General features: G+C 33.9%; 1 protein-coding gene across 1 annotated transcript in view; it reads left to right on the top strand.

The window, feature by feature from the left end:
- TBPL2 (TATA-box binding protein like 2) overlaps window positions 1-16,074 on the top strand; it is a 69,980-nt gene that overhangs the window by 24,735 nt on the left and 29,171 nt on the right. Inside the window, exons 5-6 of the mRNA XM_051977712.1 lie at window positions 4,753-4,920; window positions 7,458-7,552. Coding sequence (XP_051833672.1) covers window positions 4,753-4,920; window positions 7,458-7,552 — 263 coding nt within the window. The remainder of the gene's footprint in view (window positions 1-4,752; window positions 4,921-7,457; window positions 7,553-16,074) is intronic.

Here is a 16,074-nt window from a genome sequence, read left to right as displayed (position 1 = left end):
CCCCCCCCCCCCCCCCCCCCCCGCTTTCCTTTTACTAATACACATTTTAAAAGAGTAATTTAGTTATGTTATTTTGAGCAAGTCACTTAACTTTTCCCAGTTTGGTTTCTTTACCTCCCGGGGTTGTTGTGAGAACCAGAAGAAATAACAGGAAAAAAATTTTGCAATCCTTAAAGTGCTATGTAAGTACTAATTATTATTATTCAGAGTAGTCTACAATCCCATGTGAGAAGTGCAGGATCATTAAATTAGTATGCAATTTCTCAAATGTAATTTAGTCTGAGCTCTTTCTACTCAATTCTGAAATGATTTCATTTCACATGCAATGCCTTTTCAAGACACCTATTTTGATGGCCTAACTCAGTGGGCTATCCAAGATATATTTCATAACTCAGGCAAATTGTGTTGTAGTTTTTTTTTTTTCTTTTGTACTGATTAAAAGATTCATTTTTTAAGGAATGTTCAGGGATTTAGTAAACGTAATGTTAGTACATAATACATAATATAGCATATTGCAACATGAGTCCATGGTTTTGCTTTAAGGAATCTTGTGATTTTTTTTTTAAACAGTTGACATTTATTAGCTCTCAACCCACATACAACCCCTGTCTCCCTTAGGATGAGATGCAAATGAGGAAGTTAGCGGTAGTGAAGAGGTGTGAGAATTGGGGTGGAGAATCCCCTCTGTTCAAAGCAGGTCCAATGCGAAAGAATTTGCAAAACCCAAAAGCTGTGAGGCAAGAAAAGGGAATTTTATTGTTCACTAAGAAGGAAGCTTTCTTAGTAGGCAAAGCCTCATTAGGAGTTTGGCAATGAGAAGTTATCTTTTCTAGGAAGACTTCTTAGTGGCAAGGTCCTGTTAGGATGGCAACAAAGTTAACACTGAGAAGAGAATATCCCCACAGTGAGCAGAAGTCCTGGCAGGCAGCTTTGCCAAGGCAGTTTCCTTGGCAAACATACATCTGCTTAGGACTTCTGCCTAGATTTGAGGGTCAGAGTTGTCTTTTATTAGCCATCTGAGGCTTGGGGTTCAACGCCCCAGGTCTAGATTTCCAGGCTGAAAAGAGATTACTTATCTTGGAGTTTCAAGCCATTCAATAGGAATATCAGGCCAAGATCTCCAACTGAATGAGACCACTTAACTTGGGGAGGGCTTGTCTGGGAAAGGTGTGTTTTTCCCAGAGGAAAGCCTGAGGCCCTGAGTCACCTTTCTTTTACAGATTAAAGGGGACACAGTTTCAAGGTTCACCCCCATCACTTTCACTCTCATTGGAAAAAAAAAACTTCATTAAAAAATATGCAGAGTCAAACAAAATTCCAACATTGTCCATGTCCACTATATATGTGTGTGTGTATACACATATATACATATTTATACCATGTGTCTGTGTAATTCTGCATCTTGAATCAATCCCCTCTTTATCAAGAGATCTGTAACTTGAATCTTTATTCCAGGGATGGTCATTACATTGAGCAGAGATTGTATCTTTACAATGTTATTATGTAAATAATTTTTCTAGTTCATCTCACTTCATTCTGTATCAGTTCATAAAAGTTTCTTAATGTTTCTCTTAACATAACTCTTTTATTATTTCCTATGGCACAATAATATTCTATTATATTCGTATACCATAATTTATTCAGCCATTCCCCAATTTATGGAATTCTTTCCAATTTCTTTGCCACTGCAAAGAAAGAAATTTTTATGTGTGAGTCCTTTTCCTCTTTCTTTGATCTCTTTGCTGTATAAGCTTAATAGTGCTGTCACTGAGTCATAGGATATTCACAGCATAGTGCATCTTTGGGCATAGTTCCAAATTGCTTTCCAAAATGGTTAAACCAGTTCACTTCACTATTAATAGTACAATACAGTAATGTTACTATTTTTGCACATCTCTTCTAACATTTGTCATTTTCTGTTTTTGTCATCTTTGTTGATCTGACAGACATGAGACGAAACTTTAGAGTTGCTTTAATTTGTTTTTCTCTTATTACAAGTGATTTAGAACTTTTTTTTGTGGTTGATGATAGTTTGGATATTTTTTTTCAAAAAGTTCCTATAGTATGTTTTTCATCCACTTTGATTTTTCCAACTGATCTTTCAAATCATATGGATCTCACCAAGGAGGATTTATAGCTTTTCAAGGTTTAATTCAAATAGTACAGAGTCTCTACAAATAGGAATTTTGAGACAACCTTCTAAAGGTGATAAAGATGTGGTGTGAGCATAGATCATTATATCTTTCCTCAATTATTGCTCATTTGAACAAAGTTTTCTAGTCATTTAGACATGTATATTGAACATCTGTAGTTTGAACATAACCTTTAAAGACTATGTTTTATTCTACCAAGTATGCATGCTTGTAGGTAATGGCTAGATGATGCAATGCATAGAGCGGTAGAGCTGGAATCAGGAAGACCTAAGTTTAATTCCAAGCCCAGTCACTGAGTAGTTGTGTGACCCTTGGCAAATCACTTAACAACTGTCTGAATCAGTTTCTTCATTTGGAAAATGGTGATAATGTTAGCACTAACCTCTCAGGGTTGTTATAAGGATAAACTGAGATAATAGCTATAAACAGTTTCACAAACTTTAAAATGCTATATTAATTGCTATTATCATTATTATACATATATAATAAATTTAACAATACAGATGCTTGAAAAACCAGCTCTATATTAGGAATCCTCTCTTTTCCTTTACTGATTCTTGATTCTTTTCCAAATCTGGGTGGTGAGGGAGTAGAAGGGAATACTTCCTCCTTCCTACTTCTAACTTTGTAATTTTATATATCCTTTTATATCCTCTACTTAGATGTAAATTCCCTTATTTCAGAGAACCCCTCTTCTCCACCTCTCTTTCTGTCTCTTTTTCTGTCTCTGCCTCTCTCTCTTTTCTGCTCTGTCTCTATCTTACTTTGTCTGTCTCTTTCTCTCTCTCTCCCCTCCCCTTCCTCCTATGTCTCTCTTTTTCCCCCTCCAATCGTCATCTCAGATGTTCAAATGACTCTTGACTCTATTCCTAACCACATCTTTTTTCTCCCTAAACTCTAGAATCAGATTTGCAATTGTTTGCTTGAGAACTCCAACTGGATTTCCTATCATTCATTCAAGTTAAATATTTCCATGTTACTGTGTGACCCTGGACAAGTCATTTAACCCTTATTGCCTCAAAAAAAAAAAAAGACAAAAAAATTCTAAAACCAGTACATGATCGTCTTCTACTCCTAAGTGTTATTACCTATTTCAGTTAAAAACACAACCAGGAATTGTCTTGGTTACCCATAATTAGAGGCTTGAGGTTCTTGACTCCTTAATTCTGTGAAGTCCAATCAGTGACCAATTTCTATTGATTCTAATTCAACTCAAACTGTCTTACTTTAGGCCCTCATTCACTATGGAATGACTGTAGTGGCTTCCTAGTTAGTCTCTGTATTAATCTATACATTTCATAGTAAGTGTTACTGTTCTCTCAAAAATCATCAGTGGCTACAATTGCCTACCAAATGGAATAAACACTTCTTAGTCTGACATTCAAGATCTTTCATAATCTGGAATCAATATATCTTTCTAGCTTCATTATTCACTATTCTCTTCAAAAACGACACTCCAAATAAACTGATCTCTTTGTCATAGTTGGCTGCTTTAGGCTCATGATTTTCTGTTCATTAAAATATTTTTGTTCCTTCTGTCTCCGGTTATACTAGATTCTGCTTACATGTAATATCTTTTTTCCCCTAATAAATTTATTTATAATACACATTGCTTTATGAATCATATTGGGAGAGAAAAATCAGAACAAAAGAGGAAAACCATAGGAGAGAGTTAAAAAAAAAAAACAGAAAAAAGATGTGAACATAGCATGTATTGATTTACATTCAGTCTCCTTAGTTCTTTTTCTGGATGCAGATGGTATTTTCTCTCCAAAGTCTGTTGGGATTGCTTTAGGTCACGAAGCACTAAGAAGAACCAAGTTTTTCATAGTTGATCATTGCACATTCTTGCTGTTATTGTGTACAATGTATATCTGGTTCTGCTTGTTTCACACAGCATCAATTTGTGTAAATCTTTTCAGGCCTTTCTAAAATCAGCTTATTCATCATTTTTATTGAACAGTAATATTCCATTATCTTCATATAGCACAACTTGTTCAGCCCAATTGATGGGCATCTACTCATTGTCCAATTCTTTGCACCAGAAAAAGAGCTTACATGCAGTATCTTTAACAAAGATTTTCCATGGCTTTCATGCTCCCTTTACCCAGATATGTTGAAATCTCTATATTATTTCTAATATATTTCTTATATTAGAATTATTCTTATTCTTATAGAAGACTATATAAATCCTCAAGTCAAAAGACTTAAAATCTTTTGCATGGCTGAACTAGTTATTGCTGGGTATTACAACTTTTTAATTTTCTTCCTAGTTGAAAAAGATAAACCTATAATTAAAAAATCCAATAATCAAATTTTATAATGAACATGTTTTGCAAATCTATCAAGGCTGCAACTATTGACATATAAATATATAATACTTATTTAGCATTTACACTTTTGTGATTTTTTTCCATGTGCATATGTTTCATTCAGCTAAGCACTTCACAAGATATTTAAGGACAGAACCCTTTAGAGCACCTAAAACAGTACTTTGAAGACTGTACACACTCAAATGTGTGTGTATGTGTTTTAAATAAATCAAGAACTATTTTGGTGTTTGTCTTAAGACTTTTCATATGTTTGTGCCCCTTTCCAGTGAAGAACTGTCTCGACTTGCAGCAAGAAAATTTGCCCGTGTGGTACAAAAGCTTGGATTTCCTGCCAGATTTCTGGATTTTAAAATCCAGAACATGGTTGGCAGCTGTGATGTGAGATTTCCAATCAGACTGGAAAGCTTGGTGCTTACCCATCAACAATTCAGTAGGTATGATAGTTATTTCTATGAACTTGCTTAATTTAAAGTTAACAATCATTTGATTATATAACGTATGTCATTTTGAAGATGTTAGGTTTGGGGTTTCTTTTTTTTTAATTGGAACATAGAAATAGATTTGAATTAGATTAACAGGGTTCAGAGTAATTGAATCAAAATGTTAGTAAATAGGAGAGTCCAAGACTAGAACTTTGAGACTACCAATTTTTCTGCTAGAGAGCCCTAATTTTTTTGAAGGGGGGCAAAGAAAGGGAGAATGAGGAGGATATAGGGAGAGATAAAGAGAGCTCCAGCCTGAGCTCAAGAAGGCAAAGTTTAGAAAACAGAAATTTAAAATGAAAGGACTTCTTCTCTTTTCAATATATATCTCCATAGGATTGTGGCAGCAGAATCATAGGAGCAGTAATTTAGAATAGGAAAGGACCTTTAAATCCATTTGGTCCAAACACTTTTTTTTTTTTTAATAGAAGAGGAACTTGAGAAAAAAGTTATTTGACTTGCTCAAGATCATATAGGAAGGTGCCAGAGGCAGGATTTGAATCTGGTGTCTCCTGAATTCAGTTCCAAGGGAACTTGGTACTATATTAAGCTTCCCAAAAAGGAGGAGATATTAAAAGCTCATTTGAGTGCTCCATCTGTTAAAAACATTTGAACCACCACTTACAAACCAGCTAAATTAGAAGGCAAAGGAGTCTGTCCTTATAGCTGTTTATGGATCATTAACTGTTTGCAGATGGGAGTTAGAGGAAAGAAAAAGATCATCTATGAATGCTAAAAGTTGCTAAAAGGGACCATAGAGCACGTGCAAAACTTAATAGTAAAATGTTTAGCAGCAGTGCCAAAAGAAGCTCGCTCAAAAATATTAAGCATCTCTATAATTTTAGTAAATCAGTTGGAATATTTATACATATTTGTGGCAAATCCTCTCCTATAAAGAAAAGAATATCCACTTTTGTCTCACGATCCAGTTTTTGTTCATTTGTCACTTTGGTTCCTTCCCAAAACATAGAGGGATGGACATGATGCTCTCTGGAATTTACTTAGGCTATTTCTGCTATCCAGTTCTAGGCCAGATGTGTATTTTATACATAATTTTGTAGTTTATAGAATCTCAACAGTCAAGGAAAGTTTGGAGGTCTAATCTTTTACCCCATTCAGAATTCCTTTTGGCAATATCCCTGACAGGCAGTCAATCTACCTCTACTCAAACACTTCTAAAGGCATTTGCTACTTCACAAAACGAACTATTTCTTTGATTGATAGCTTTAATTTGTTCTTTCACTTGAGCTGAAATCCTCTCTGTACGATGTCTATCTAATGACAACAGGGTGCACCTGAACTTAATATGACCCAATTCATAGCTCGATCTTTCCATAATTTAGCAAATGGCCTTGTGAAGTCTAGCCCCATATTTCAATTCTCTTAATCCTTTTCCCCCCCATATGCTAGTCTTTCAAATATATGAAGGAAAAAAATCTTCAAATATATGCACTAAGGCTTTTCTTTACCTGTTCAAATATCTCCATTTATCATCTTACATAGCTTAGAATTCCTCTCACCATCCTAGTTACTGTCCTTCAGACATATTTAACTTCTTCTGTGTCTCTTAAATTGTAATGCCCAGAACTGAATGCAACATTGGACACATGATCCATCCAGTATATAGAAACAAGAGACTAAGAGTTCTATCTTTAAAGATATTGCACTTGTGCTGACTTACCTTGACATACCCTGACACAAGGCCATGCTGACTCATGTTGAGCTTTTAGTCAATTAAAATAGAGTCGGTTTCAAGAATTCATATTGTGGGGGTGAAAAGATCCAGGGACCACCCAGAATTCACTTCTGTCATCCCAAAGCACTGAGCCCTAGTAAAGTCAATACACATAGCTCAGTCCCTCAAAAATCAGGAGAACTCATGTCTTCAATATATCTTAATTCATATTATGATTTTGTTCTACTTGAACAAAATTAGTTAATGAGTTTCTATTTAGATTGTTTTGATGCAGTGTATAGAGCACTGGCTCGGAAGTCAGGAAGACTGAGTTCAAACCGGGCCTCAGATACTTAACTCTTACTAGCTATATGATTCCAAGCAAGTTACTTAATCCTAATTACCTTGCAAAAAAAAAAAAGTTAAAATTAGTAACCTAAAGAAATAAAAATAAATAATTTTTGAGGTATTGAGTATTGTTAAATGAGACATTCTACTATTACATGAAACAGATAAACTGTTCTGGAGCAGTGGATTCCCCTGTCCTGGCCATCTTCCAACAAAGGCTGGATGTATGGAAAGAATTCTTGTTTGGGTGAAAGATGTACAAGTTGAGCCAGAGGGCTTCTGGGAATCTTTCCAATCCTGAAATTCTGTGTTTCTTAATAATAGCTTGTACATTATATTTTCTATATTATTATGCACTTGGTATTCTCAAAAATGTCCTAATATGTAATTTTATATGATGACTTTTAAATATGAAATGGAAATAGCAGTCAAGGACTTATGATCTCTTATTCTAATGTCATAACAGTTATGAACCTGAACTGTTTCCTGGCCTCATTTATAGAATGGTTAAGCCAAGGATTGTCTTGCTTATTTTTGTATCTGGAAAAGTGGTATTAACGGGTAAGTTCTGAAAATATCTGCCATCTTCTATACAAATGCAAGTACTTGTTTATCCTTTGAGCTATTTGTAAATATAATAAAATGGAGTAAAACTTCATGTTGAGGCAGTTAGGTAGTACAGTGGTGAGAGTGCTGGAATTGGATTCAGGAAGATTTATCTTCTTGAGTTCAAATATGGCCTCAGATGCTCACTGGTGTGACTCTGGACAAGTCATTTAACCCTGTTTGCCTCAATTTTCTCATCTGTAAAATGAGCTAGAAAAGGAAATGGCAAAACTATTCCAGTACTTTGCCAAAAGAACCCCAAATGGGGTTGTGAAGAATCAGACACAACTGAAACTGAATCAACAACAATAACAACAAAAAAGAACAACCTTCATATTAATCCCACTGGTTCAGAATTTGTGATTCAAATAGGCATTATCTCTAGTTGACTTTTTCTTGTCAGCCTTTTAATATTGATAGCAATTGTTGAATTGGTGGGGGGTGGGAGAGGGGAGGGGAGAGATAGAGAGAGACAATCAGAGACAGACAGACAGAAACACAGAAGTTACTTTAAAGATGGCCAAGCATTCTACCTATATTGAGGTAAGTACTATGAGGACTGTTCTTCATTTGAAAAATAAATAAACTGATGCTTAGAGAACTAACTTTCTGGTGAACATCTAGCTATTAAGTCCCAAAAGGGAGTTTATAACCTGGGTATCTCTTGACAGTAAGTCTAGCATGCTTCTCACTCATCCATATCACCTTTAAATTAAATGAATAGTTTAATCACATTAGACATATTTAGCCAACTTTAGTGAACAAAAGAAGGCAACCTGTTGGATTTGAAATCATTAAGACAGGTCCTACCTCTAATACTAATTAACTGTGTGTGATCATGGCTAGGTCACTCAGTTTCTCTGAGTTGTGCTTAAAGAGCACAACTCTCTAAGATATATTTACTCACTTATAGATGTCTTAATGTAAACAATTTCCAAATCTGCAAAATCAAGTGAACAAACTTTTCAATACAGGGATTTTTTATAAATAAATTAGATTACATTCATTAATGCATGTGCCAAAGAACTTCTACTGAATAACATTAGTCAATTAGTGTTGCCATATATAATTAGTCAATAAAAAATTTCTTTATTCTATACTTTAAACTTCACTATCAGTTCAACCTTTCCACCCACTTTTAAGATGAGGAGGGGAAAATAAGGTTTTTACTATACATGAAATTTTAATTTTGTCCAAAAACTTATTATGACTTTTGATGATGATCTAAATTGTGTGAATACATATATTGTATCTAGGATATACTGTGACATATTTAACATGTATAGGACTGCTTGCCATCTAGGGTCAGGGGTGGAGGGAGAGAGGGGGGGTGAGGAAGGGAGGGAAAAAGTTGGAACAGAAGTGAGTACAAGGGATAATGTTGTAAAGAAATTTTTTCCCAAAAAATAAATAAATAAATAAATTGTGTGAATAAATAACTAGCATAGAAAACAAAGCAATACAGCTGATCAGGAAAGGAAGACTCTTAATCATATTGATGATCCTTGCAGTGTTCATGTATAAACAAAGAACCAGAGATTCTACCAATGGCATCTGAAATTTGCCCTCAAGACGTAGATACAAAAATGTCATATTGTGTTTGAAGAGAATATATTGAATATATAGAATATATACACTATAGAAAAACACAGACATAGAAATACAAAACTATATTGTGCTTGAAGAGAGAACATAGAACCTCATCGTACACTCCCAACCCCATCCAGAGCATCTTTACTATAGGGAGAGAGATTTCTAAGTATTTTTTCCTTTATGTCCTTTGCAACCATTCCCCTAGAGGATTTTGTGTGCAAAGCTTTTTCTGCTGAGTTGTCTGGAACCTCAAGCATAGGAATCACCAGAGAGAATAGAATAGGAGCTACTCATTAATCTAAATGCCATATCTTCCCCAGGATCTAGCACCATAGGTATTTGATGAATGTGTGTTAAGTGAAAAATCATGAAAAATTACCAAAGATCTAGCCATCATTGCCCACATGAATTCAGAGGATTCTCACAGAATTATACAGTAGGAAGGGACTTCAGGAGCCATCTAGTTCAAAATATGAAAAAAAACCCTATTATACCATATCTGATAAGTAGTCATCCAGACTCATTTCGAAGAACTGCAAAAAGGTAGAACATAACATCCTTTGGGGCAACCTATTCTACTTTTGAACAACTCTAATTATTAGAAAAAATTTCCCCCTATATCAAACTAGTCTTTTGTTCAGTTATTTCTAGGGTAAAGATCATTCAGGAAAGAAGGAAGGAAGGAAGAAAAGAGAGCAGAGGAGAAGAGAGGAGAGGTCAGTTCAGGTTTAATCTTCAATCTTCCTTTTTTCTCCTCATGTAACTCTAAAAGAAAATCCCTTTTTTATTTCTTGTCCCTTACTAGTTGCAGCTTATTCTGAATTTTAACATTCTCGACACAATTTCTATAGGGAACTGCCACAACTCTTATATTCATTGACCATTACCTGATCTTACCACCATCTTCTGTATCTTTTTTTTTTTTTTTTTGATAAAAGCTTTTTATTTTCGAAATACATGCAAAGATAGTTTTCAAAATTTCACCCTTGCAAGACTTGGTGTTCCAAAATTTTTCCCTCCCTTCATCTCACCTCCTCCCCTAGACAGCAAGTAATTCAATTTATATTAAACATGTGTGATTTTTCTATAAATATTTCCATATTTATCTTGCTGCATAAGAAAAACTAGATCAAAAGGGTGGGGGAAGGGGGGACGCGAGGAAAGCAAGCAAACAACAAAAGGTGAAAGTTCTATGTTATAATCCACATTCAGTGGGCAGTCCTCTTTCTGGATGAAGATGGCTCTTTCCATCTCAAGTCTGTTGGAATTGACCTGAATCATCCTCATTGTTGAAAAGAGCCATGGCCATTAAAGTTGATCATCACATAATTTTGTTGTTACTCTGTATAATGTATTCTTGGTTCACTTAGCATCAATTCATTTAAGTCTCTCCAGACTTTTCTGAAATCATCCTGCTGATCATTTCTTAAAGAACAATAATACCCCATAACACACACATACATATATAATTATAATTATGCATATATACCATGACTTATTCAACCATATCCTAACTGATGAGCATTTACTCAGTTTCCAATTCACTGTCAGTACAAAAAGGGCTGCTATAAACATTTTTGCATGCATGGGTCTTTTTTCCTTCTTTATACTCTCTTTAGGATACAGACCCTATAAACACACTTCTGGGTCAACCAAATTGCTCTCCAAAATGGTTGGATCAATTCACAACTCTATCAACAATGTATTAGAGTCCTAGGGTCCCAGTTTTCCCACATCCTCTCTAACGTTTATCACTATTTTTTCCTGTCATGTTAGCTAGTCTGAGAGGTGTGTAATACAGTTTGAGTTGTCTTAATTTGTATTTCTTTAATCAATAGTGATTTAGAACATTTTTCATATGACTAGAAGTGACTTTAATTTCTTCATCTGAAAATTCTGTCCATATTCTTTGCCCATTTATCAATTGAAAATGGCTTGTATTCTTACAAATGAGTCAATTCTCTATATATTTTAGAAATGGGGCCTTTATTAGAACCCTGGGATGTAATTTTTCCTCCAGTTTTCTCTTTCCTTTTGAATTTTGGCTGCATTGATTTTGTTGTATACCCTTATTTTTAAAAATCAAGTTGGTTGGTGAATTCCCTAATGTACATGGACAATGTACATGGACAAACCCAACCTTTCTATCTCACTGGCATTGTTTCCTTTTGTGTCTTCCAATTTTCATTTGCTTCATAAGATTCTACCTATTTTGTTCTGAACCCCTTAAAATCTGCTTTCTAGAATCTAGGATGCATGCTAGACCAAAGCCTGGATTTCCCCTCTCCCTGTATCACACAAATTATAAAAATAGACTGGTCATTTATTTTTTTATTTTTATTTTTGCAGAGGCAATTGGTATTAAGTGACTTTGCCAAGTTCACACAGCTAGGAAGTGTTAAGTGCCTGAGGTCAGGTTTGAACTCAGGTCCTCTTGACTTTAGGGAAGGTACTCTATCTACTGCACCACCTCACGTGTACACACACACACACACACACACACACACACACACACACATACACACGGTTTCTATCATTTAGACTTAATATTTAATGAATATAATTTTTTTTAGTTACTTTGGAAAGTAAGAATCATGCTCTTAAATCCTAAACTTTAATTACAATAACCATTATCTAAAACAATGGAACCTCATACAACTTGGTGAAGAAAAACAAACACAGGATTTCAGACTTAAGAAACTTAAGAAGGCCTTGGATCTAATCTAATCTACTCAAACAAAATTTTTTTCTAAAGCATAGCTATCATTAAGCTTCCATTCAAAGACCTCTAGTACACTTAAACCAATCACCTCCTAAAGCAGCCCTTTATACTTTTGGATAGCTCTTAATGGTTAGGAAGTTTTCCCATACTCCAAGCCTAAATCTGACTCTCATTATGATTTCTGGATCCAAAAGAGCAAATCTATTCACTGTGACAGATTTTCAAATACTTGAAGACATCAATTTCCCCCTCTCTCACAAGCCTTCTTTTTTCTAGGTTAAAAATCCCCAATTACTTCTACCTGTAGCAGGCTGGTGAAACTTATGGATCCCCCACTTTGGAATAATGTTTTTAAGTACATAGAATAAAATACATAAGATTAGCTTATGAAGGAATTCAATTATACTGAAATAGTTATAAAAAAATTTTTTTCTTAAGTCCATGGACTTAGGTTAAGAATTCCTGCTTTTTTGTATTCTTTTTTAAAAATGTAATTACAATGTTAAATCTGGCCTCAAACACTTAACACTTCCTAGCTGCATGACTCTGGGCAAGTCATTTAACCCCAATTGCCTCACCTAAAAAATATTACATTTATTTTTTGTTACATTTTAAGTTCCAAACTGTCTCCCTCTTTTCCTCCCATCCCACTCTAGAAAAAGCCATCATTTGACACAGATATATCACATTTAACTCATTTATCCTTTGAAGAAGAGAAACCAAATCCTTATAAGTGCATAGTCAAAGAAAGCAAATACTAATATTGACTCTTGTGTCCTAAACTGCATTACAACCAATAATATTCCAGAGTTCTGTTATATTAACATTTGATAATAATAGTAATAATAATGTTATCTAACACATAGCATTTACTGTATGCCTAAATGCTTTACAGTTATTATTTCATTTGATGTTCACAACAACCCTGAGAGATTGGTACAGTTATCAGATTTTACAAATGAAGCAAATAGAGGTTAAGTGATTTGCTAAACATCTAATAAATGTTTGAAACCAAATTTGAACTTGGGTCTTCCTGACTCTAGTCTTAGAGCTCTAGCCGCTTAACTGCCCTACATTTGCTATCTACTAGAGATGATATGGCCAACTCCATAATTAATTCAGAAAAATAAATTGTAACAATCTCCTGAAAGTCCTTCCTAGCCATTGTCTTTAATCACAAGTACACTGACTCTCTTTTTTGTTTTCTGTCATTAAAGAAAGTAGTAATTTGTACTGTGCAGCTTCTTTCTGTTTTTAGAATTGTCCATCAGAAGACATTATGATAAAATATTGCACATTTAGTTCTATTTCTCTCCAAAGTTATAGAAACCTAAATTATGGTTAATTACTTTGGAAAAAAAGAGTCCTTCTGAGGGTAATTCTTGGAAATGATGATTACAGAATAAATATGCTCGAGTGCTGGTAAATGTTTTTTTTTTTTTTAATATGGTAGAAATATATGTTAAATGCAATGTATACATACATATTTATACAATTATCATGCCACATAAGAGAAATCCAATCAAACCAGTTAAAAAAAAAAAAAGCAAAAAGCAAAAAAATTGCAAACAAGAAAAAGAGTGAAAATGCTATGTTGTAACCCACACTCAGTTCCCACAGTCCTCTCTCTGGGTATAGATGGCTCTCTTCATGACTTCACAATTGGAACTGGTTTGAATCATCTCATTGTTGAAAAGAGCCACATCTATCAGAATTGATCATTGCATAATCTTGTTGCCATGTATAATGATCTCTTGGTTCTGTTCATTTCACTTACCTTTAGTTCTTCAGGCTTCTCTGAAATCATCTTGCTGGTGGTCATTTCTTACAGAATAATAATATTCCATAATATTCATATACCATAATTTATTCAGCCATTCTCCAACTAATGAGCATCCATTCAGTTTCCAGGTTCTTGCCACTACAAAAAGAGCTGCCACAAACATTTTTGCACATGTGGATCCTTTTCCCTCCTTTAAGATCTCTTTGGGATATAAGCCCAGTAGAAACACTGCTGGATCAAAGGATATGCAGAGCTTGTTAACTTTTTGAGTATAATTCCAAACTGCTCTCCAAGAATAGTTGGATCCTTTCACAGTTCCCCCCAATACTGCATTACTGTCCCAGTTTTCCTACATCCTCTCCAACATTCATCATTATCTTTTTCTTTCATCTTAGCCAATCTGAGAGGTATGCAATGGTATCTGAGAGTTGTCTTAATTTGCATTTCTCTGATCAATAGTGATTTAGAGCATTTTTTCATATGACTAGAAATAGTTTAAATTTCTTCATCTGAAAATTGTTCATTTCCTTTGATCGTTTATCAATTGGAGAATGGCTTAAAGTTGGAACCAATTCTCTATATATATTTAGAAATGAGGCTTTTATCAGAACCTTTAAATGTAAAAATGTTGTCCTAGTTTATTGCTTCCCTTCTAATCTTCTCTGCATTATTTTTGTTTATACAAAAACTTAACTTGATATAATCAAAATTGTCTATTTTATGACCAATAATGATCTCTACTCTTTGGTCACAAATTCCTTTTTCCTTCACAGATCTGAGAGGTAAACTATCCTATGTTCTTCTAATTTGTTTATAATATTCTTTGTCTAGATCATGAACCCATTTTGACCTTATTTTGGTTTATGGTATTAGTTATGAGTCAACAGTGCTGGTAAATGGTTAACTGATTCTCCAAAAGAAAAATTATGTATGTCACATTTTAAAGTTTGATCTGCACTATTAACATTTTCTTCATACTGTCTTAAATTTAGACAATCAACAAATAATTAGTTGAATAGTTTTCTTTCAATTTTGTAATTCTCTCCTTTGATTTTCAGAATTTTTAATTTGGTATTGAGGATTTTTAATTTTTTTCTAGATTTTTAGCTAGCTTTTTTTTTTCTACCATATTCAATACATTTGCTCTTTTTCTATTTTATTTATGTAAGCATTTAGAGATATAAAATTTTCCCTAAGTATTGATTTGGCTGTATCCTTTTAATTTTGGCATGTTGTCTCATTATTGTCATTCTCTTGGATGAAATTATTGTTTCTGTAATTTGTTGTTTGACTCACTCAGTCTTTAGGATTAGATTAATTAGTTCCCAATTAATTTTTTAATCTATCTTTTCATGTCCCTTTATTATATGTATAATTTATATCATGATTTATTAGATCATGATCTGTAAAGGATGCATTTAATATTTCTGTCTTTCTACATTGTATTGTAAGGTTTTTGTGCCCTAATCTATAATCGATGGTTAATTTTTATGCAGGTGCTATGTACTAATAAGAAAAAAACATATTCCTCTCTATTCTCTTTCACTTTTCTTCAGAAGTCTATCACATCTAACTTTTCTAAAATTCTATTCAGCTCTTTAACTTCTTTCTTATTTATTTTGTTGTTAGATTTATCTTGTTCTGAGAGGGAGTTGAGATCAACCACTAGTATACTTTTGCTGTCTTGTTCTTCCTATAATTCATTTCTCCTCTAAGAATTTGGACACGATACCACTTGGTGTATATGTGTTTAGTATTAATATTATTTCGTTGTCTATGGTACCTTTTGGCAAGATGTAGTTTCCTTCCCTGTTTCTTTTAATTAGATCTATTTTTGCTTTTGCTTGGTCTGAGGTGAGGATTAATACCCTTGCTTTTTTTTCCTTTTTTTTTTTTTTTACTTCAGCTGAAGCATAATATATTCTGCTCTAATATTTTACCTTTAATCTATGTATGTCTTCTTGCTTCAAATGTGTGACATGTAAACAACATATTGTAGTATTCCGGTATACACATACACACATATTATATATATATATTTATATATTCCATTCACATTCAGTTATGATACTAACTGTATATTTTCTTCTATCCTTCCCCGCCCCCAGTATTTTTTCTCTCTCCTTTCATTCTCTCCCTTCTCACCAATCCAAATACTCTTTCCATTATACCATAAATGTCTCTAAACTCTGCTCTTCCACGCCTAACCTCCCCTTGATAAGATTTTCTCATCTGTGAAATAGATGATTGAATTAATGATATCAATAGTCCCCTAAAATTTTGTATTATGATATCAACTTGTAATTTTCTTCCTTGTTGTTGTCGAGCATTGTTGTCCTTCAGGGGGAGCCAAAACACATATGAGCATAAAAGGAACAT

This window comes from Antechinus flavipes, chromosome 2 (genome assembly GCF_016432865.1).
Source record: "Antechinus flavipes isolate AdamAnt ecotype Samford, QLD, Australia chromosome 2, AdamAnt_v2, whole genome shotgun sequence".
Lineage (NCBI taxonomy): Eukaryota > Metazoa > Chordata > Mammalia > Dasyuromorphia > Dasyuridae > Antechinus > Antechinus flavipes.
The sequence above is the reverse complement of the archived record's forward strand: the minus strand, read 5'-3'. Positions and strand labels throughout refer to the sequence as shown.